Raw genomic sequence first — 24,711 nt, forward strand, 5'->3', positions numbered from 1 at the left:
TCTGTAGTTAGTTTTGGTCCAATCCTTGGTCTGCGTTGTAACATGATCCCTAACTTGCTAGCTCAGTGGCTCGCTAAGCATTTTGATGCGAAGACAATGACTGTTCCTTTGCCAAATGATTCAAAGTTCAGACTTAATACATTTACAGTTCATCAGATTCTTGGTATTCCTTTCGGTGGTCGGAAAGTAATGAAGAAGGCATATAAAAAAGGCAAAGGATATAGTAGCTCAAGACACTGGAGTTTATGAGAAGGCTCCAAAAGTAGAGCACCTTATAAGTTTAGTGGATAAAAGTCTGGATGGTGACCCCTTTGTAAGGATATTCATGCTTTTACTCTGTCTATATTCATTTGCATAACAAGTTATGACAGTGCATGTCCCAAATACTATTCAATTATTCTTGAAGTGGAAGAAATTTAATCATATGATTGGTGTTAATATCATGCTAGATTGACTTACGTCCAAGATCATTAGGTTCCAACAATCATGCAGATCAAACACTACTGGCAACTCAAAGATATATATTCCCCTTTCTCAATTTACATGTGCCTAGTTTTTTCTTTGATTGGTTTTATATCAGAAATACATTATGTAGATTATCATGCAGACTGCGTATTTTGAATACTAGATGCGCCACATTGCAATTCTTGAGTGATGTTCCACGGATTACTTGTCGGGACAACGACAACACAAATGCAGTGAAGAAGCTTGATGTTCTCGGCAAGGACGGATGTTCATTTGGTTGTTTGCTAGTATGTGGTATATTTTTGTACTGTCTGGTATTTGCCAGTATGATATATATTTTATTTACACCATATGCCACTAGTATAGAGCGCCACAAAGATACCGTCATAACATAGTCGGGACTTCACTTACTGGAGACAAATCAAGCAGTCACTTCTTGTAGACAACCGTCCTCCTATATCTGGCGTGTGAAAAGGTGTCAGGGGGATGGAAAAAAGCAGATGCTTGTAAGAGGCAACCAACTGCTTTTAGAAAGCAGACAGTTCCTGTGAACGCAATGCCTGCCTTATGTTGTATAAAGCAGTTCATTATCCTTATCTTGTATAAAGCAGATCATTATCAAAGATAATGGACTGCGTTCTAATGTTTGTCGCTTGTGTTTTTGAACTGACTACCTTTAAGACCGTAGTTGCAGTCGTTTTTTCGTGTGACACCGTCTAGAAGTTCAAAAGGCATGTAGTCAGGCACACACGCGCCTTATATTCGTGCAGGAGAGCAGCTAGGTTTTCATTCGCTCACATTAGCTTTCACACACTCTCTGTACATCTAGTCACAATGGCCTCTTCTTCCTCCTCATTGATATACCCGTTGTCTCCTTCGTTTTCGTGGTCGCCTCTGACTCCGCCGTTGCTCACCTTGTCCTCCGAACGGGATGACATTGTGGGCATGGACCGGATCGATGTGTTCTTTGCCGAGCTCGGTGAAGGCGCCAACGGGCTACTAGTACTCTCCCTCCACTCATGCCTACTTTCACTAACCGGTGAAAACCCAAAGTCCAACTTTGATAAATGAGACGGGGATCTTGAGAATCCATGAAAGGAGAGTGTAAGTCTATAAGGCGGAGAAATCCGGCAGCTTAGTGATGGACATCGCAAGCTCAGAGAGCACGTTGAACTTAGCAGCTTGATTTTGAGTCTCGTGTGTCTACCATTTCACCACCAAGGTGGCATAAATTCAATAAGTCCAGCGCGTCTTGGGGCGGGGTTTCAGACTTGGACCCTGAGTCAAACAGACCCAAGGAGGAGCTCGAGGAGGTCCAGGAGGTAGACATGGAGGGTTACGAGGGCGATAATGGGTCCATCAACGAGGATGTAGGCGATGGCGTTGTCACTAACGTCGTCAAGGAGGCGGTGGAGAAGCCTAAGGAGGATCCAGAGGACGAACCCGAGGAGAAGCTAGATAGGAGCCCAAGGAGGAGACCGACGACATCGGTGGCTACGACGACGAGGCCATCGTGCATGCCATCCAGCATGATGACATTGCGCATGCCATCGCGTGTGCCCTGGCTCGTACCCTCGTCTGTGCCATCGCGCGTGCCATTGCGGACAACGCTGCGACTTCCAAGAAGAAGAGGCTGCAGTAGCGCCATGACAACCTGGGTTGCAGTAGTGCGATGACGCCCCAGGCTCCATGAAGAGGAGGCTACGGTAGTAGTGGTAGTTATTAGGCATGCAATACGTAGTAGCTAGCAATTGATCGACGATGATGGCGATGCGCCACCCTTGCTTCATTTTGGCTTCAACAGGGCAAAGGAACTAACTATAGCTGTGTATTTTGTTAACTTTTCGGTGTAAAACACTTTAAGTTAAGTGTTATATGTAAGTGCAATTGTCTTCTGTTGCTGAAATTTGTGTTAAAAAATAAGGGAAAGACAATTAGCAGTCGGTTCCTAAATGCAAAATGACTTCTATATACAAAAAATTAGTCGGTTTCAAATATCAAACCGACCACCTTTCTCTTGAAAGCAGTCACTTTCTAGTTGCAAACCGACTGCTATTTCCTAACATGTATATATACCCACCACTATTCTATTTCCGCAAACCCTAACTTCAGTCCCAACCAAGCCACCACCGCTTTGACATCCTGTAGCCACGACCGCCTCCTCGTTATCTTTGAGGAACGGTGACGTCCTAAAAGGGAAGGGGTGAATTATGACACTTAGACACCTAAAATAAATTAGCTCAAAAAAACTTCACATGATAAACTCATATCAATTTTTATCTAAATATGCTCTAAGTTTATCTAGTGTGTCTACTCTAACGCTCAAGAGAATTGTAACCTACTTTAGCAAGATAAATTCTAAGTATGTAAATGGGGAAACGTAAATAAGATAGAGAGACGAACTCAGCATAAGATATTTTTATCTTGAGGTATCGATAACATGAATATCACCCCTAATTCACGTTGGAGCTCCACAAAGGATATACTCCCAGTCATCGAATCTTTTCCGGTCACAGTTTTTGAGCTACCAAGTTACCAAAATAAGGTCTCAAGCACGATGAGTCGCCAAGCCACTAAGGTAAGATCTCACAACTAGCCTCTCTTCCGGCCACTTGCCACCGTGATCACTTCGGATCCTGAGCCACCAAGGCAAGGGTCTCCGCGTCCCTGTACATGTGTCTTGCCGCCGCTCCATACCAAGTTGGACGGTCAATAAGCTTGAGCCACCAAGACCAAGATACCGGCGAGTCACCAAGACTCCAAGGTGCTGATGTACCACTCGGTACAAACTAGGATCAGTCCTTGATCCCTTCTTCAAGCTACAACACTTAACAACAACTCACTCTAGGCCTATAAGTACTAAGCACTCTCTAATCTTGTGCCAAATCGCTTTAGATGATCACTTTAAGCACTTTGGTGGCTTAGATGTATTCTCAAGTGTATATGAGCTTCCTCCAGACTTCAGCAGCATACCACGCCTTCAAATGACTGAGTGGATGAGTATTTATAACCTCAAACCCGCCAACTAGCCATTTTTCCAATGGCCTAGAAAAGCTCTTAACACCGGATGATCCGGTGAGAATATTAGTACTAACACTGGATCATCCGGTGAGTATAAACTCAAAAACTAGCCATTGAAACTCTATTGAAAGCCTCTGTGAACACCATACAATCCGGTGTGCCTTCAAATTCATCATCAGACCTTCCGATGAGTTATCTTGAACCATCATAGCCTTTACAGCCTCTCTGTATAAAATGCTCCGGTGCATCCATCTTATGTTCATTCCATTCACACCAGATCATCCGGTGAGTTAAACATTCTTTTCTTTTCCCTGAAAATGCTATGGTGCAACTATCTCTATGATCACCAGACTATCCGGTGAGTTAATCTTCATTCTTCAGTAGTTGCAGTCGCCTCTGCAAGAAATACTCCGGTGCCATACTTCGGTGTGCACAAACCAAGTACCGGACCTTCCGATGGGTTGATCTTTAATCTTCTGTACTTACATTCTTATCTGCAAGAAATACTCTGGTGTTACCCCATGTAGATTACCGGACTATCCGGTGAGGTCATCAGCCTTCTCCTCCTTTGTCAGAAATACTCCGATGAGTTCAACACATAGAGCACCGGACTATCCGGTGAGGCTATCAGCCTCTGTGCATAATGCTCCGGTGAGTGCAAACTCTTCTGCACCGGACCTTCCGGTGAGTTCAATTCTCTTAAGACTTGTCCAATTCAATCAAATTTTATCCCAACTGCGGTGGCTTTTGATGTATTGCATCCATAAGGCCTACTAATATATATTCTTGACAAACATGTTAGTCTCAATAACTATGTTGTCATTAATCACCAAAATCACAATCATGTTAGGCTATTTTTGCTACATCATCGATGATCCACGACCGCCTCGTTGTCATATGCTTCCTCCTGCTCCACCGAGCTGTTGCACCGCCAGGACCTGTCTGCATCCTACTACACCGCGAGCGCGAGGGAGGCCCTACAGCGAGGGAGCCCTGCCTAGACCTGCGATTGAGGGAGCCTCGCCACGTCCTACTCCACCGCGCCATTCCATCGTCCTCGACATCCGGCGTCCTCCACCGAGCCCTCGTTCATCGGGCACGCGTACAACACCACACCTATATCCTCGGTTTGCCCGGCCCTCCGATCTCCTTTTCTTGTAGGAGTACTTATGCACGTGGATCCATAGATTGATTCAATTTAGTGATGAAATATGCGGTTATGAATTTATTTAGTTCAAATTACACCGTTAGTTGCAATTTTGTGTGATTAGGCCAATGACGATGCCATATCGATTGAGTTTGAATGTGACGTTATGTGGTATTTGGGTTTAGGTCGGGTGAATTGTCTAAACCCGGATACCCATAACATCACATTCAAATTTTGGGAGTCGAAATTGAGGCCCATTCATGCTGTTTCAAATGATATTAAAATTTGCATGCTTGCTTTTGTGTTGCTTTTTGCCTACTTGCAAATGATGAAACGGGAGAGACAACTTAATATTTGGTGAGAGTAGAGCTCTATTGGGTGGGTTTTCACATGTAGATATGGATATGTACTGAACTTTCCCAATAGACTTGCTCTCACCCATAGGGGTCTCCACATTTTGATGCAATTTAAATAGTGGTATGTATTTGATTGCAGTTTTTATATTGTCATGGTTTTCTTCCATCTGATGCCCGTAATATTGCAAATGATGAAGTCATGGTCAATTTCATCTGCATGATCATGATGAAATTCACTGGAGATATGGATATATCGGAGTCAGAATAGTTGGGGACGGTATATGGAGAAGGACACGATAGGAAAACAAACAATTGACTTGAAAGTGCAGCTTCAGGGACCTATTTTGGTTGAATTTGAAGTTCCATTTCTAAGTCAAAGGATAGTTTCCCCTGTTTTCTCCCTTTCAACATATGCTTCTTAACTAAAGCTCTGAAAATATTGTTGTCTCTGCATTCTGATACAATTTAAATGATTTCAGTTGTATTGGATTGTGATCAATTTCTATTTGCCAATGATGATCCGTTTGTGCGTTTCTTTCGGTCAGATCGTCAATATGAACTAAGTCATTTCCTATGTATATGTTGATCCATGGCTTAGTATGTTGTATTTTGCGGTTGAAAGCCCGGGATCTACTCAACTTGGTTTGAATGCCATGAAACAGGTTCATGGTCATTCAGGTGCTTGTTTCTAGAAGTTTGGAAATCATGCTGATGCCTTGGAAGCATTCAACTAAAGTCATCGCTGGAACTATGATAAGGGTTCGAGTAGTAACAGAGAAGGGAGAATCGCAAAAACTGATTGTAAAAGTAATATCATTGTAACCCTTTGTTTAAGAATTTTAGTGCTTTTCTACAAGTTGAACGAATGAATTCTAGTACTTCTCTAGCTTCTATTTTTAGAGTTGTTGCTATGATGTGAATTCTAGTGTATTGCTACAAGTTCCTTGAATGAATGGACTGTAACACCATGCTTTTCATTTTTCCTAATATTTAAAATTTCCCCAAGATTAATTTACAGTTTGATAAACATAATAGGAAAAATTCCTATTTTCTAAATTCAAATTCAAATTTGAATTAGGAATATATTTGTTTGAAATGCATTCATGCTGAAAATAGGTATGCAGGGTTTCATTTAGAATTTTTGGATTTATTTGAATATTTTTCAAATTTGTTTGAAGTCAATTGGCTTTTATTTGATTTTGTTTTGAATTTACAAACCTAAAAAGAAAAGAAAACCCAACTGGGCTAGCTGAAGGCAGTCTAGACCGCAACCGACCAACTCCCTCGGTCGCGCTCTCTCTCGCATGCAGCAACTGGGCCGCGCCGGCCCAGCTCATCCGTCGCACGCCGCCTCCTCCTCCTTCCTCTGGCTTGGGCTAGCCCAGCTCGCCAGCGCCGTGCCGCCTTCGTGCCCCCCTCCCGCCCCTGCGCTTCCCGTCATCTTCACTTGTTGGCGCCTACGTTCGATCTTGCCTTCTCTCTGCACATCACTAACAGGTGGGGCCCACCTATCAGGGCTGTCCTCTATGACCCGGACTCTGCATTGACGAGTCTGAGCCGAACTTGAGTCTGCCGCCGCCTTCCTTTCCCCGTTTCCCACGTTTCACCCGCCCATAAATAGCGGACGGGAGTGCGCCCCTCCGCCCCGTCTCAATTTCGCCAACTCTCGCCGTCCCCCGTGCCCTAATTCACTACTACCGCCTTTGTCTTCATTGGCTCCAGCCGATTTGCGTAGCCGCTGTCGATCTGCCTCTCCCATATCGCTCTCGTCGCCCCGTCTGCACTAGAAGGACTGCAAGGTTCTCAGGAAGCAGCTGCCACCCAAACGTTTGCTTTCAAAGCCTCAGAGCCCCGTCGCCGCCGCGTCCTAAGCACCACAGTCGCCTTTGTCCATTGCCAGCACACCCAGCAGCCTCTCTGATCACATAAATCACCTAGGTGAGCTCCCCTCGCCTCCTTCTCTCTATTCCACCGCTCATCGTCTAAATCTGACCATGACGATGACCTTTTCGTCATCTCCGGCGATTCCACCACAATGGGAGCTCGGCACCGTCGTGTTCTTCCCCGCCGCCGACAACCACCAACCCCTTCCCCTTCCCTGGCTGTTCAATCTAGATCGAACCGTCCAGAGCGCGTACCCCTTCGAGGTGTGTAACCGGTCCATTGTGGACCCATAGACCGAGTCCACCACCCTGGTCCACGGGTCCATATGCCACATCACCAGCCACCTCAGCACCCATATCATCAGATTCGTGACATGTCATGCTAGTCAGCAGTCACGTTAGCCTAGTCTGCATAGTCAGCTTTTCTTTTTTATTTTAATTCTTTTCTAATTTATTATTGCATTAGCCTTGCGCAATAATCCATGTTTTGAGTATAAAATATAATTCTGTTAATTTGGGTAATTATGTCTTTTTCTAAAAAGTCCCTGAACCTTTAGACCTTTATAATTTTTTGTTTAAACTTATTTTTCAATGATTATTGCACCGTTGGTTTTCTATTTTGATGCTCTATCTTTATAGACTAGTTTCATCTTACTTTGCCTCTGTTTGGTGTACTATTCTTAGTATGTTTTGTTTGTTCCTTTGCCAGTTGTTTGTGTGATTAGTTGATAACGCTTCATATTAGTTTGAGAGACTCTAAGATCAAGAGCTGGAGTACACTAAGTAGCAAAAAGGAGAATGCAAGTGTCCTTGATCATCCTAAACTTATGTTCTACAAATGTTGTATTTTACAAATTGCATGCATTGTTTGTTAATCTGATGGATAGTCACATATGTTAGGGTTTACTAGTTATTCTTTCACATTTTTTGGAGCTTATGTGTCTTTATGGGTAGTATTGTTTAGCCATGCTGTCGAGATATTGGAAAGTATCATATACATGATTAATGAATATATGCAACAATGATGAATTAATTTGCTAATGTTGTAGCAAGATAGAAGCTTAAGCTTGGGCAAAGTACTGGATAGGATGGTGATCATGGTTTATGCTTATGGATTACTTTCAAGTTGTGGTTTTGGGTGTCATGTACATCGATTGTTTCCCTTTTGTGGCAAAGATCTCATGAGGTTGGCAGGCACCTCACACAATGTCAGGGTTATCGAGGCTCAAGCGCTGCACCCGACCTCATTTGAATCAAGCGCCGGAGAGATGAAGGATGTGAAGGCCATATTTGATAGCTTCGCCCTCCTCAAACTTGAGATTGAGTTGGCACAAAAACCAACTTTTGAAGTTATGGATGCCTTCGACATCGTAACGGTGAAGGTTCCTTCGATTACCATTGTCCTTTATTTTGCACACTTGTACTTAATATTATTTTTTGCAGGGCATGCTTCTCGGGCGCGTTATGCACAAGTGTGTGGGACATGTGGAGGCTCACCTAAAAGGTGCAAAGGTAGAGAGAATATTTCTGTTCAAAAGAGTGGAGAAGGCCAAAGGAAAAATTGGTGAATACCTCCGACAGACGAGGAAGGCCGTACTGGGCGAGCAGGAACTGAAAAAGGAGGTAGACACCCTTCAGCGAAGCACTGTGCAAGGCGAGACAACTTGCCCGGGACATCGTCAAGAAAAGGGTTGAGGTCTTGGAGTCGAAAGCGCTAAGGGCCGTCAAAGCTATTGACAAAAACTTTACAAGAATTAGATGCTTCGGCACCAATTCCCGCCTTCGACTATGGCGACCTTGTTGACACCCTTGAGTGAAGCACAGAGTCCTCTAAAGGTCTTCAGCAAGCAGCTCACTTGCACAGCGATTTCTGTGCCATGATCTGACTGGCTGTGATCACCACAAGGCGCTCCAGAGCCCTTCGTTCCACCTACCCTTCGGACATGTCGACCGGGACGGTGTCAAAGGCCGCTGCCAGAACTTTTACCCACAACTACTGGTGCAAATACGAGTGCGACCTCGCTCTTCAAGAGGCGGAGAACAATCGCCAACGAGTAAGTTCTTTTACTCTTCGCTATGCTCTAGCATTGCTTTGTTACTCAATTTCATTTATGTTTGACTGCTTTTTGTTGTAGGTTGTCACAAAGACCAGAGACGCTTCAGCCATTGCAGGAACTTCTACCCAACCAACCCCTTCTTCTACCCCTTCGCAAGGCACTAACGAAGCACCAACCTTGCCTGAAGGTTCAGAGTAGGTCTAAGCGAGGGGTGCCTTACTGTATTGCTTTTTTTGACCGAAACACTTGATGTTTTCAAAGGATTTGTAATAACTTTTGATTGATTTCTTATTAAGTATTTTGATAATCTTCACTTCCTGCACAGGTCCTCCCTTCGGACTCTGCACAGGTAGTCAAAGGTGTTGTCCGTATAACTATGATGTGGGACATTTCTTTCATGTCATGGATGTGTTGGGATTCATTCCGCTGATGTCATCTTGACATATAATTTGATAAATTTTGGCTAGCGAAGGCCAAGGCCTATGACACTAGAAATGTTAAGACGAAAATGTTTTGGGGTTCATTCAGCCCTTCAGACTTACATATCCGAAGGGTTGAGCGAGAAATCAGTAGGATAGAACGCGGAGACTTTGATGCTCCACTAGGACTACTCGAGCTGAAGCTCAAACCAACTGACGAAGAGTATGGTTCGCCTTCGCCCATTCATTTCTGCTATCGACGACTAACACAACCATCGGTTGTAACACTGCCTGTCGAAGCATAGGGTGTTGCACGTGTGCCTTCGCCCGGTATATCTCCAGATAGTTATGTCGGGTCTTCGTTGGACCCAATGGAGCCTTTTTCTATCTAGTCGGGGCATTGCTTTCCAACTTAGCTGTAATTAGTTGTATAAAAATTATGTAAATTCTGATGTTGATGAGTTTGCTAAATAAACTTTACCCCATGTTAGTCTCCCTCCAAAACTCTCACGGAATAGCTTATTGCATATGAATTTCAAAGGAATTTGATTGTGGCAATCCCTTGTTCCAAAGACTCCAAGGAAAATTTACTTTGGCAATTGAATCCTCGAAAATTCCTTTTCTTTTCTTCCATTCGGGAGGGACCCCGAGGTGGCTTATTTTCCCTTGCATGAAAAAAAATGAAGTCCACTTATCTAGCTTGATTTTTTTTTCTTTCTGTTATGTCTAAGACAACAGAGATGTACGAAGAAGAGATGGATGGCATTATGACGATTGCTTCGAAGCTTCTTGTCCAGCTACTCTCTTTATGCAGATACGCCCTTACTTAAGTATAACCTAGATCTGCTACAGAAAGGCAAGGAGAAGCACTAGTGAAACTGGATCTAAAAACAGGGAACACTGATCCACAATGATTGATCCCAGAGGGCACATGAGTTGCATGAGGTGTGCCGAGGACTTTAGGCTCAGCCCACCCTGTAACTGCTCTTTGCCCACATGCATGGCTGCGGCAACTCATCGCCCCCCAGCACATTACTACAGCCTTCTGTATTGGATGGACCCTGGTGTCCTGCAATTTTGTAGATGAATCTACACTCTAGGTGCTCTCTGTTCAATGACATGATCATCCTGTTGTGCCTGATTGCAGAAACTCTAGACCATACCTATATATGTATGTGTGGTGATATGAATTTGCAGCTGCATTGGTTAAATTATGCGATTAGACACAAGTTGTTGTTGCTTTGGGGGGAATAAAGCTTGATCGAGCTATTCCTGATTGAACTCTCCAGAGAAAGAGAGAAAGTGAGAGAAAAGAGAAAGGGTGCCATCAGTAGTAGTGAAGAAGGGAACTAGATCCTTTGCCTCTTTACAAAGGATAGTAAGATGTCAGGAGTAGACTTTTGGTATTCTGGAGTATCTTCCAACCGCACGATCTACGTGTTACAAATTCAAATCCTGAAAATGGCAGCGGATAAATGATTCAAAATCGTACATGAAAACTTCAAAGAATTTGATTGCGATACCTAGCGAAAAATCATCGCAACAATATCAGCTCGCACTCAAAGTACAGTAGAAAACACACATCCTAATTATGGAATCATCACTCACTACCACCAGAAAATATATTGGCACTGTATCCGAGCCTCGCTCACACATGGAAGAGCTTGTATACAGGGCAAGAAGAAGCAGAAGCCATTGACTTGACCACAGTGGGGCAAAACCGCCATTTTCTCTGAGCAGTTCAAACTCCTCTAGGCTCTAGCTACACCCCATTAGTGATGCTACTTTTTTTTTTTGGCGAAGCCATTAATGATGCTACTTGACTACTAATACAGTATGTAATCCACCAACAGGAACAAAGTTTAAGCTGTCTTAACAACCCAACCCGGCCGGAAACGACCAGACCGGATTGAGTGTCCGGGCACTGTGCCAAATAAATCTCGGCACCAGCAGCACACGCAAGGATCAAGATCCCTTCCCTCTTCCGGACTCCACTGCGTCGCCTTCCCCTTCACCCCAAAGGCACCAACCAGTGGCAGGAGGAGGAGGAGGAGGTGGAGCTGGGCATCAGGAACCAAGGAATCTAGAGAGAGGAGAAAGACGGTGACTTGCTCTGCACAAAAGTGAGAGCAGCAGCTGCTGGAGGAGCAGACGAGGGACCATTTCTTGGTGCGACCATGAGGTTTCAGAGAGGAAGCAGCAATAGGGACTTAAGCCTACTGAGGTGAGAGAACCTTCATCCCAGGTTGTAGAGAGAGGAGACGGAGCAATTTAGCAAGAGATAGATACAGAGAGAAGATGAGCTTTAACAAGAGCAGGGGAGGGGGATTAGGAGGAGTCGGAGGAGAGGAGCTGGTGCTGAGAGGCACCATCTCCAAGAAATGGACCTTCCTGCTCTGCCTCGGCAGCTTCTGCATCGGCCTGCTCTTCACAAACAGGTGCACACCATACTTCTTCTTGATCACTCTGCTCCTCCTTTCTGTGACTCTTAATTTGGTGTCAATTAATTTCCATGAATCTTGGAAACAATTTGATCATATTATATTCCTACGCGCAAGTTCACTTGGGTCATCCACCTCCTTTCTTGTTTGCACTTGTCTTGCCTTCTTAGGTGCTCGGTCTGCAACTAGTACACAAGTTGAGGTGTTCCGAATGAAAGTTGCAACAAATTTCTTGCTGCCCCTCCATTCTAGCTGAGCCAAATCTCGGAACTCCTCTGCTTCCCCTGGCTACCCTCTTGTTGATCAATGGAGTTCCTCCCAACAGCTATAGCTGCTGTACTTGTGTTGCCGTATCGTACTAGAAGAAACAGGAAATCTCGAGAATTAAGAGGCCCGATCGTGCTCGTGGTGAATGTGGAATTTTGAGCGCATGTACTTCACTGAAGGATGCCATGCGCCTTTATTCTTTGGCAAGATTCGGGTGCAGCGCAGTGCAGTTGCATCGCAGGCAGGTAAGCAGGATTATTTATCACGGGCTGTCCGTCTCTTGAAAGAAGAACGCTACCTGTCGCCGACAACATAGTGGCAGGCACTCTGTTCTCCCTTCACCTAGGTTGCTCCTGACCCGGGCCCGCATGCAGTAAAAATTTCCTGCTTTTTGTTTCTAGTTCTGATGTAAAAGGGTTTGCTTGCCGGCAGAATCAGTAGAATTGTATCAATCCGTCTGACTGATATTAGGAACAGACGTCTCGTATCCAAAGGAGCAATCTAGTTGATCTTTGCCGATGTGCTTTTAGTTGATCCTGCAAGGCTCCAGTTCTCCTCTTTGTTTTTTTATTCGTTTGTTGAGGAACTTTTGGTTAAATTTTCTATCTGTCAGAGGAACATCTTGCAACAATAGTCTGTGATTGACACTGAAGTTTATGCTGTACACATTAACTATGCTTAACAAAATTCTAGTGTTTTAAATCGTGATCCACTGATTACCAAACATATTTTAAACGGTAACAAGGATTACAATGTACTTTGAAAGATTGCATTTTCCCATCAATAATCTGGCTGAGCACTAGTTCTTTTTTTTTTCCTTTCTTTTGTTTGAGGAGTACTGGACGTTTAGGTTCCTGAATGTGTGCCTCTCTTCAGCATTGTTCTGAGTACGCAGATGCTAAAGAACTGATTGATGCAGAATGTGGACGATGCCGGAACCGAAAGAAATCATCAGGAGGTCGACACTCGAAGTGGAAAAGATGAATCTTGTCGCTGGTGACTGTGCTCCGAAAAGCGTAAGTATACTGCCGTTTTGGACTTCTGGTCTGAATCATCAACAAGTTTGTAAAATGTTCTGCTTGCAATACAGATCGGCGATGTAAAGGAAGTTCCTGGTGAGGTCGCAAGAACTCAAGATGCTATACAGTAAGTAGCCAACTAGCCATGTATTTAAATAAGTTGATCGTGACATCATCGTATTATATATGTTTCTGTTGAGGCTTAGGACACTTTGACTGTGATCAGGACACTGGACAAAACAATATCAAACCTCGAAATGGAGCTAGCATCTGCGAAGGCGACACAGGAATCCATCCTCAATGGCGCGCCGTTATCGGATTCAACAGGGAAACGGAAATACTTCATGGTCATTGGCATAAACACCGCGTTCAGCAGCCGGAAACGAAGAGATTCAGTTCGTGCTACATGGATGCCTCAAGGTTTGCAGATATTGTGCTTCTGACAGTCTTCTGCTTTGTGAAATTGTTTCCTGACCTCTTTTTTGCGGTTTTACAACAGGAGAGAAAAGAAGAAAAATGGAGGAAGAGAAGGGCATTATCATTCGGTTTGTCATCGGTCATAGGTTAGTTCACGGGAAAGTGTACCTCCTGGAGTACTATTCCTCTTGCCAATATGAGCACAATGAAATTTTCTTGTATTGTACTCCTACTAGGTAGTACAGTAACTGACAGAGTTGCCAATTTACAATTTTTATGGTCCTGCATTACCAGGACAGTAACTTACTGTTACAGAAACTAAATCAGAAACTTTTTCTTTCCCATATTCGTAGTGCGACATCTGGCGGTATACTTGATAGAGCAATTGATGCAGAAGACAGGAAACATGGGGATTTCATGAGACTGGTAAATTTCCTATGGACGCAGTACAGTATTAGCTCTGTGTCTATTTTCATGTACCGAACTGAAGTGCCCTTTGGAATGCTCTCCAACCATTCAGGACCATGTTGAAGGGTACCTGGAACTGGCAGCAAAGACCAAATCGTACTTCGCCACGGCGGTGTCCATGTGGGACGCAGAGTACTTCATCAAGGTCGACGATGATGTACATGTAAATATAGGTGAGCAAATTATCACCCTCTGATGGCACGGTTTACTCTCCTCGCTTCGTTAGAGATGTGTCTTCTGAAGCTAAAGCTCAGCAGCAGTATACTTCCACGTTCTGTTTTCAACAATAGTAAACTACTAACAAGATTCATCAATGCTGCAGCAACTCTTGGAAACACCCTAGCGAGACACCGTTCCAAGCCTAGAGTTTACATCGGCTGCATGAAATCCGGTCCAGTCCTGGCTCAGAAGTAAGTTTCCATGCTCTGCTATTAGCTCTGCCTGTTCTTGCAGCATCAGTTAAAATGTGCTAATTTTTATTTCAGAGGTGTGAGATACCACGAGCCCGAGTACTGGAAATTTGGTGAGTGGGGAAATAAGTACTTCAGACACGCAACCGGTCAGCTGTACGCCATCTCTAAGGATCTGGCCTCCTACATAGCACTCAACAAGTAAAGATTTATTCAGACATTATTTCCCTTGTTCTTCCATTCAGTTTTCCTTTTTATTTGTCTACTAACAACATATACCTATCACTGACCATAATTGGACGTGACATTTCAGGCACGTCCTGCACAAATATGCTAATGAGGATGTATCTCTAGGAGCCTGGTTCATCGGATTAGACGTTGAGCACGTCGATGATCGTCGTCTTTGCTGCGGCACTCCACCCGGTATGGCTGATGCTTTCTCCTCTGTGTAGCAAATTTGTTTTCTCCTTCAGAATCCGGTTGGTGCCAACATGTGATGTCGGTCGATCCCCAACTGTATAGCTAGTTGGTTTTTTGATACAGCTTACGTGATCTCTATAGGATTAACTGAGGAAACAGGTAGTTTGGGGTTGTTGTTAGTCAACTTCACTAAGTAGGTGTGCCGTCATCTGTCAGAAGCATGTGCTTGTCAACATTGTTTGCGTTAACCTTCAAGTAGGCTGTCAAGACATGGGACATCTGACCTTTCCTTAGGAAGGCCACACCTCTCCTATGCTTAAGGTGTCAATGGCCCATCAGAATGAAGAAACATTTTACCTACATTTTACCTTAGATACAGTTCCATCAGGGTACTGTAGTGAAAATTATGCATCATGTATCCGAGTATGCTCGAGTTTAATGAGAAATAGGAATTGCTGTATGATGGATTTGGTAGGTACTATGACTAGCAAGAATGTGTTTTAGGGTAAAGATGCCGTTGTTGACATGTAGTGTAAGAGCAGAATTTTGAGCAGATATGATGTTTGCTTGACGTTCACACCAAAGTTACAGCTCAATTCTGTCGACGATAAATGCTTCATTTGAGCAATGTGAAAGTTTGTCAAATTTAGGATATACTTGAGCTGATTCTGTGCTTGACACACTTATGCAGACTGCGAATGGAAGGCACAGGCAGGCAACGCGTGTGTTGCCTCGTTCGACTGGAGCTGTAGCGGCATCTGCAAATCTGCCGATCGGATTAAGGAAGTCCACCAGCGCTGCGCTGAGAGTGAGAACGCTATCTGGAATGCAAAGTTCTAAACTGAAGAGTGTTCAGAGACATTTCACTCCTTAAAAGGAAATCACATAGATACATATATACAAAGCCACGTACGGTTCAACAGAGTGAGAGACAGAAGATGGTGACGACCAGTTAGTTCATTGATTGCAAGCTCAGAGTGCATATCGAGAGCATGAGAAGATCCAGAGAACAATGTACACTCAGGTGTACATGCATGACCAACAGGAGGAGCATTTCTTCTTCTTGGGAGTTTGGTGTTTTGATTTAGGAATTGGATTATTGTATGGGAACTTTTCGGTTTGGGTGCTTGAAAAGATCCTGGGGTTTACGCATAAAGAGAAGTTAGGAGAGAAGAGAGGAGGATGAAGAAGAGAATGAAAGGAGAGGGAGAGAGGGCTTCTCCCCCCACCATTCTTGGGAAGATCCTCATTGGTATTACTGTTTGGTTTCAAATAACATAATAAATCTACTTCTCTCCTTGCTAGTTCATTGACTTCAATATATAATTTCATACTCGTCCTATACTCCAAGTTACTGGTATGCCCACATTCCGACACAAGAATAACCATATCGTTGGTACAATTTTGGCTGTCAGGTAGACAACGATATTCGTCGCCAGCCTCGACAGTCCAATGTTTGGCAATGATACACTGATACAACATTCAGAGCTTCAGAACTGTAGGAGGAACACTCTAGGATCTCTAAAGCCCTCTCATCTTATATACAAAATTTATAGTTGAATTACATTGTAACTTCCTCGTAAAATAATTCTATTGACAATTGAAGCAATTATCTGCTACAGCTACGTGCATCCGATGGTGCATAGACTGGGATAATCTTATTCCATTATCTAAAAAGTCAATTAACTGTTTTCTAGTTAGCTTCGGAAACTAATTAGATATATGTCCATATAACTAGTTAGCTTCACTACTTCCAAACTAAAAAGGGTCTGCTGCGACAGGGGACCCCTATCTCCAATCTTATTCAATGTGATTGTGGACATGTTAGCCATTCTCATTGAGCGAGCTAAAGAAGAGGAGAAAATTGCAGGTGTTATATCTAACCTTGTTGAAAATGGTCTCCTTATCTTACAATACGCTGATGATACAGTTCTCTTTATGGATCACAATTTAGATCAGGTAAAAAAATATGAAACTTTTGCTATGTGCTTTTGAACATCTTTCAGGCTTGAAAATAAATTTCCATAAAAGTGAACTGTTTTGTTTCGGTAAAGCCAAAGATTATGAGATAGAATATTCACAATTTTTTGGATGTAAATTCGGATCTTTCCCTTTTAAATATTTAGGCATTCTGATGCATCATGAGAGATTTTGAACGAGGAACGGAAAGAAATTGAAGAGATTCCAGAGAAATTAAATTGTTGGAAAGAAAAGCGTCTATCTCATGGGGGTCATCTTGTTATTATAAATTCTATTTTAAGTAGCCTATCTATGTTTATGCTTTCTTTCTTTCAAGTGTTTAAAGGGATTCTAAAGAAACTAGATTATTATCGTTTCCGTTCCCATTTCTTTTGGCAATGTGATGGGCATAAGAAAAAGTATAGACTTGTGAAATAGTGCATTCTTTGCATGCCTAAGGATCAAGGTGGATTGGGTATCCTCAACTTAGAACTGCATAATAAATGTTTGCTTAGTAAATGGCTTTATAAGCTGATAAATGAAGAAGGGGTGTGGCAAGATTTATTAAGGGAAAAATATCTGAGAAACAAAATAATTACTCAAGTGGAGCAAAAGCCTAGAGATTCTCAGTTTTGGACTGACCTTATAGCAGTGAAACATGATTTCCTCGGGCTAGGTTCCTTTAACTTGAATAATGGGCCTCAGATAAGATTTGGGAGGATGTTTGGCTCAGACAAACACCTCTTAAGTAGGAGTATCCTACTTTATTTCAAATTGCATGCAGGAAGAATGTCACGGTTGCGGATGTGTTTAGGATAAGACCCCTAAATATTGCCTTCAGAAGAACACTGGTTTGAAATAACATGATAGCTTGGAGTGGCTTGCTTCTTAAGTTAGCTTTTATACAGCTTAATTATTACCATGACATATTTTAATGGTCTCTACATCAATATGGAAGATTCACGATTCAATCGATGTATAGAGCTTTAATTAGTGAATTTGTCATTCCAAATAACTTCTATCTTTGAGAGGTAAAACTTCCACTAAAGATTAAAGTGTTCTTATGATTTCTTTTTAATGAAAAGACTCTAACCAAAGATAATTTAGCAAAACAAAGTTAGGAAGGTAGTGATAGAGATTTATACCCAATATGGTTGGTTGTTTATTAATAGACTTTATGCTTGACTTGGATCGGCCAATGTTAAGAATACTCTTGTTTTTCCATAATTTATCTGGAACGCCAGGTGTTATATCAAACTTTGTAATAATGAACGGCTGCATGCATAACTCTATACAGAGGCCAGAATAAGTTTTATTTCTTCATCTAAAAAAACTAATTGTATATTAAGGATAAAACATCTCCTTGCCTATAATTGAGATTTCTAAGTTATAAGGTCAATTTATTCGAGTTGATATTGAGATTTTTTTTGTCGAAAGCTATAATTGGTCGAGTTGGAAGCAAATTTTTTGAGTTGGAAGTTCCAATTACTTTAGTTGAAAGTGAATTCCACTTTAGTTTTAAATTGATTCAAAAATGGATTCTTTTCTTTTTTGAAAGCTTGCACTTGTTGAGTTGAATGTTTTTTTAGTGGACAGAGGAAGGTGGATGAATGAGAGGAAATAGAATGGGAGGAGGAAGGAGAGTCGACAAATGGCCAATGACGATGCTAGGGAACGAGGAAGACGATGCAGGACTATGACCTGCCACGTGTCAGTCACGGAGAGAGTCCACGGGCTCAGGCTGCTGAGACCGTTTGTGAGATAACAACCCCCAATTATTTTACCTTCCCTTCCAATTTCTTTTTGTTTTGGCTTTTTTAATTTATTCATTTCCTCTTACGTGACAATTTTTGTTGTATTTTAGCCACTATATATATTTGCTGGGGAAATATTCAATGGAAACCCGTCTCTCGGTGGAATCTGAAAAACCCTACCAAGAAATTTGAGGTCAAACTCAACTTTGTCTTAGATATGATATTAATAAATCATGAAGAAAGGGATAAAAAATACAAGGCAATTCATGTCTCACAAATAGAGATGAGTTGGACTCGAAATTTTATATGCACATATGTCACCCTATCGTCTACATGTGTAATTGGTTAAAGAATTTTCAAAACTTTTAGACATATTTTTGGAGGGTTCTCACAATTCGACCGAGAGGGTGTTTCCACTTAACATTTTTCCACGTCTGCTGTAGCTTTAATGACCTTACTCAACAACTTCAAAGATCTAATACAACCGTTTCAAAGATATTGGGTAACTGATTCCAAAGGTTAATGCAACATGTCATAGCTCATGTTCAACAAAATGTTGCCGGAACAAAAAGTAATGTTGCAACAGAAAAAACTGATTTTGTTGGTATATTAATTTCTAATTGTTTAGTACTTTCTTTATTTTGTTCAGATAGTTTTCTTAAATTGTTTGGGTAGCATATTTGGTTTTGTTGTAGTTGCATCTTTGATTTGTTTATGAAATACTCTTGGGAATACTTGTCAGGACATTCACATATATGAACAAAAAAAAAGAAAGAAAAGGGAGGTCTTATGCATTTTTTTCTGAAGTATTTTTTTTCTTGAGCTATTACCCAAAAACCCTCTTGAGTGTCAGTTTAAAACTATCATCATCGGTTTTTGAACCGACACTATGAGACTATAATTGCGGGCTCCAAATTAGTAGAAGCAGTGTACACTAATAATCTGTTTTAGGCACTAGTTTTTTGGCTTTAAATTTTTTAGAAAAACAATTATTCACCCGGTATACCCACCATAGAAATATCGTTACGGTCACATGAAACATGCATGCGTGCCCGGGCATAGTTGCGGCATGACGGGCCATGTTGGGTAGAGTGGTCGAACGGCAAGGTGGCAGCGTGGCCGGGGCGAGGCGAGGTGGTCGGGTGGAGCGGCGCAAGGCGGTCGAGGCAAGGGCGGGGTGGTATGGTGGCAGGGGCAGTGCAGTTGGGCGGCCCGAGGGCGGGTGGCGCGAGGCGGACCGGTGGAGTGGTATCGGGGCGAGGCAGGGGCAACGCGTTGGAGTGGTGCGTGGGCGAGCAGGGTGCAGACGGGGCGGCCTTGCAGCTAAGACGGGTCGTGCCTGTGCCTGGGCTGTGCCTGTATCGGCCCGTCTAGGTCGAATCGTGTCATGCTGGTTCACCGTGCCAAGGCGTCAGCACAGCCACGACCCAACTAGCCATATCATGCTGGCCTGGCTCATCTACACTTGTGCCTAGGCCATGTCTGGAGCGTATCTACAATACCATGTCTCATGCCGGCCTAATAAACACGACCTACTTAGCTATCTTTAAGTCCACATAAACAATGTAACTCACCTCACATAGATTTACTTTCTTTGGTAGGAGTATTCCTTTTATTATTCCTGTTTTCCCTGCGAGATTGCGAACAAACCATGTCACTTTCGACCAACTATTTAGCAAGCACTAGTGATATATTATATTATTGTATATAAGTCTAAAACCAGAAGAATGCGAATGTGGGATAATATTAGCTTGGATCAACTAATATAGACAAGCTAATTATTTTATATTCGAGAGTTTATGACGGAGATTTTTAACCTGAACTTCCTATATACATGACTATTATATTAGAGTTGACCCTTTACCTTACTAATTTTTGTATCATTGTATTTCTTTTTTATTCAACTTGCAGCCGAATTGGCCCAAATGAAAGTCAGATAAGACTTTCGATCAATGCATTTGATACACAACATGAAATTCAATGTTTAGTATTTTAGCATTGTATATATTATTCTTTCACCTTGTTATTACTAGTTTTAGCCTTTTTCGTGCAGTTTAGAAGTGTATGGTCTTATGGGTGAACTATGATGAAAGGTGTCGAGCCAGAGCAAAGCCCAAGAAGTTACAAATTCCAAATACGTTGTCTAAAAGTTTTATGTGCAAATATAAATAAAATGACCCAAGCCCCTCCGCCAGTAGATATTTTGTTGCCCTCGGCAATCTATTTTTTCATAAGTCATGTTTCATTTAGCGATAGGGTACTATATGATATTGTAACTTGTCGTAGATTGTATATAAATAGGGCTCGTGAGTCGATACATGTTGTCTTATGTATCATAGCCATAGAAAGACAACGAATGCTTACGATGAGCCTTATATATGATGTAATTTACTTTCACTAATGAAATGGCCAGAATTTATCATTCTACTAATACATCTTTTCTTAGTCCAATACTTTTACAGGATTCCCTACCTTCCATACAGAAGCAACAATAACTCTTGCTGAACTTTTGTAGAACGAGATGACCACACCAAGCAACAGTTTTGACAAAAAATATCTACCAAGCATCAATGGTACAACTATATTAGCTTCCATAACGAATTCATCTCGCCCTTCTGTCAGACAATAGAATGTATCGCCCACTAAGTGGGCGATTAATATCGGTGATGCGTGGTGGGACCGAGGGCGATTAATCGCCAACTGAAGGGCGAAATTTATAAAAAATCTCCCACCCAACGAGCGATAGGTGCGACGTGCGGTCATGGTGGGGCCTGGACAATGGATCGCCCACTGAGTGAGCGAGTAATATCGGTGATGCGTCACCTTTTCAACAGGTGAAAGATCACGTGATTGAGTCCAGGGCGGTTAATTGCCCAATCAAAGGGCAACATTCATAAAAGAAAAAAGTCCAATTTACTCCTCCGAACTATGCCAGTGATTTGGATAACCCTCTGAACTTTCAAATCATCCATTTTACTCTCTCAAAATTTCAATACCGAATCGCTTAACCCACTAGAGTGGTTTTCCTAAGCGGTTTTGATGACGTGGATGTCATGTCGTCTGGTTTTTTGCCACATCAGCCTCCTCTTCTTTTCTTTTCTTTTTCTCTTTTCTCTTCTCTTCTTTCCTTCTCTTTCTCTTTTCCTTTCTCCACCAAAGCAGAGAGAGGAGGGGAGGTGGCGGCTCGGCCAGGCGGTGGCCGAAGACGTGCAGGGGGAGGGGATGCCACCCGATGGTGAGGTCGCACCCACGCGCGCGTGAGCTCGCAGCTTGCACAGTGGGGCGGAGCCTCGAGCCGTTGGTGGCCACCCTGCTCCAACACTTCCCCGGCTGACGCGACGTGCACACGAGCACCGCCTCGGTGAGGGGAGGCGATGCCCTGATCGAGGGGGCTCGGAGGGAGCCTGAGGTGGGCTGCCCTCGGCGCCCTCGGTGGGAGGCGGCACGCACAGTGGCAGCCTGGACCGGAGGGGAAGGGGAAAGGGAGGAGGGAGAGGAGGGGTGCGGGTGGTGTAGGTGCTCACCGGGGGCCTCGCGGAGGGAGAGGGTGGCATGGTCAGGGGCGTCACGGATGTGATCGGGGCATGATCGACGAAGCAGAGGAGGTCCCAGAGTGGTTCCCCCAAGCACCTTAACAACTCTCTTGAACCAAAGGAGAAAGCTTAAGTCCGTAGATGGACATTTCGAAACATCAAGGACCAAACAAAGCCTTGGGTGATAATTTGAGGATAAAATTCACTGTTCTCCACAGAAAGGAGAGGAGACAAGGATGAGAGGTAAGAAAGGAAGACAGGATTCAAGAACAATAATAGAAGAGGGAAAGAACGAGAATGTGTGCGCTTAATTTACCGCTACAATTACGGAAGCGTGCTAGCAAGAGTGAGGTCACCGCAACCACATCAGCTTTTTTCCCACCGCAACCACGAGTAACTCCGAGGATGGCGGGGAGACAGACAGAACTGAGACTAAGCTTGCTTGCAGCTGAAATTTTCACGGAGCCCAGTGTGCTTTTAGACTGAAAAGCTAGCCCGATCGGCACTGAAAAATTAGTTAACGCTTAGCTCGTGCCCTCGCATACATGAAGCAGTCCGGACGCGCCATGCCCGTGCGTTTCTGGGCCAAAAGGGCATCTACTGAACAGAGTGTTGCTGCTTTCGATTACTACCTTTGTTTCACAATATTTGTCCACATCTATCATTACGTACAAACAAAAAATACTGAAATCGAGTAAAAAAATACAGTGAAATAGCCATGCTACCCCTAATCAATACAAAGATAAGAACAAGTAACTCATTAGCGTTAAGGTAAATACATACATACACTTAAAGATATAACAGGAAAATAGATCATAAAACATCCTTAGTTACTGTAATGGATGAATAATTTGAGATAGATACTCTGAGTCTATGGACAAATATTGCGAAACAGAAGGAGTAATTTTTTTTTCTTTCTCTCATCAGGTAAAAAAGGGCTAGCTGTTGTGGCCTATCTAGGACTAGGAGTACGTCAACTAGCAATGTCCAACGTTTTTCTGAAAAGTTAATTTGTTCCCACTTTGGAACACGTTGCTAAAACAAATGCCTTTTAGCTAGACATGTTGATTTTGCCATACCTTGCCAGTCAGCAACAAGGAGGATTGGCTCCTACGTATGCAAAATCAAGTAAACTTCTTGTTGAGCAAATTAAAGCGAGAATTAAGGAAATCAAACACGTCCTAATTAAATTTTGGTTCTGTTACTAAAATTGCAGTGGCTATATATTGAAACAGCCTCACCATGTAAGAAAACAGGATCGTCCAAATCATCTGGCATACAAGGAAGTCAATGCGTGGGCATCTACCTAAGGCTATCTCCAACAGACTCCGCATCTGTATTTTTTTTAGTGCTACAATAAATAAGGGATGGTAACGTCTGTTATCCGGCTCTAATAGAATCCATATCGGGTAAACAGTGTTACGGATGAGAGGTGGGTGGCAGCATTTTTGCGGATGGATACGGGAGACTCTATCACTGTTCATAGCGTATGCACGTGGGTCCGAGGGGAGAAGGAGAGTAATAGAAGGTAAGAAATAGGTAGCTGTTGGAGATAAAAAAAAATAAAAGATACTGTAATAGTATTAGAGATGCTATAATAGTATTATAGAAGACGAATTTTATCTCGATCACCATTATAGGCGGATTCAACAGAGTCTGAGGTATCTCTTCAGGAACACTTGAGAGTTCCTCCCCTCCCTCCCGAACTCCCCTCTATAATTTTTGGTATAGAAGAAGAATATAAAGAAGATGAGGAGAAATGAGAAGGAGGAGAGAAAAAAAGAAGAAAAAAATTAACCTCTCTAAAATTTAGCTCTAGATCCATGGGCCACCCATCTCATACGGCTGCACCTCCCATCGCCGGCCGGCAGCGCGTGCGCCACAGTTTTATCCATTCCAGTTCAAATCAAGCCCGCCTTCAATTCCCTTCCTGCATCTTGTGTCGCCACGCATGGTAGTACCAAGTTTTCTTGGTACAGACCAGCAGCTACAACTAGCTAGTACTGATTTGGTTCTGGTCATAGGTAGCAGTATTAGTAGCTATTTCGCATGACCCTGCCTTAGACTAAACTTGAGATCTAAATGGATAATTTTGCGACAATGATTGGGCGCGATGAATGCTGTAGCAATCAACGACTACAGTAACGTTTTCAGTTACTTCATGCGACCATCATGCATCACATAAGCACTGAACTTCCGATCGGTTGAGTTTGGTTCACGGGGCAATGATCCTTAAAATATGCAATGGTAACCAAGGGAGGACAGAGACCGATCGATGCAGAGAGAGATACTTCGCTTGCTCTCAAAGGGATGATGACTGCGTCTGCCCCCTTTTCCCTCTGTTTCCTACTAGTTCTTTCTTGGTTTGCCTCTGAAGAGCAGGCATAGTTGCATATAGGGGTGGAAACAGCGGCTCAGCTAGATGACTGAGCTTAAATATTGGCTTGGCTCGAGCTCGTTGTCGTCTCGAGCTGGCTTGGTTTGGCTCGCGAGCCAGGTGCCCTGATGACCTGATGAACCAGAATAAAAATTTATATTGATCTACACTCAATCGACAGGTTCTCCAACATCAATGATCATACAATCCAACCTAGTGGAAGGATGGATCCGACCATGGGAGGTTGGATTCTAACAGGGAGATGACAGATTTGACCATGGGAGGTTGGATTCGACCT

At 43.0% G+C, this 24,711-nt stretch overlaps 1 protein-coding gene across 1 annotated transcript; it reads left to right on the plus strand.

Moving 5' to 3' along the window:
* Positions 1 to 11,192: 11,192 nt before the first annotated feature.
* Positions 11,193 to 16,096, plus strand: LOC133928368 (probable beta-1,3-galactosyltransferase 2). Its single transcript, XM_062374671.1, has 11 exons — positions 11,193 to 11,786; positions 12,976 to 13,072; positions 13,147 to 13,202; positions 13,302 to 13,495; positions 13,575 to 13,638; positions 13,846 to 13,918; positions 14,013 to 14,133; positions 14,283 to 14,370; positions 14,446 to 14,571; positions 14,684 to 14,793; positions 15,482 to 16,096. Exons 1-11 carry the CDS (start codon positions 11,647 to 11,649, stop codon positions 15,628 to 15,630), a joined length of 1,218 nt encoding a protein of 405 aa, XP_062230655.1. The 5' UTR covers positions 11,193 to 11,646; the 3' UTR covers positions 15,631 to 16,096.
* Positions 16,097 to 24,711: the final 8,615 nt, after the last annotated feature.

This window comes from Phragmites australis, chromosome 9 (assembly GCF_958298935.1).
Source record: "Phragmites australis chromosome 9, lpPhrAust1.1, whole genome shotgun sequence".
NCBI classification, from domain to species: Eukaryota; Viridiplantae; Streptophyta; class Magnoliopsida; order Poales; family Poaceae; genus Phragmites; species Phragmites australis.

Coding starts and splice junctions, on each gene's coding strand:
- LOC133928368 (XM_062374671.1), top strand. CDS start 11,647: ATGAGCTTTAACAAGAGCAGGGGAGGGGGATTAGGAGGAGTCGGAGGA. Junction 11,787..12,975: donor GGCCTGCTCTTCACAAACAG/GTGCACACCATA, acceptor TGATTGATGCAG/AATGTGGACGATGCCGGAAC. Junction 13,203..13,301: donor AGAACTCAAGATGCTATACA/GTAAGTAGCCAA, acceptor GACTGTGATCAG/GACACTGGACAAAACAATAT.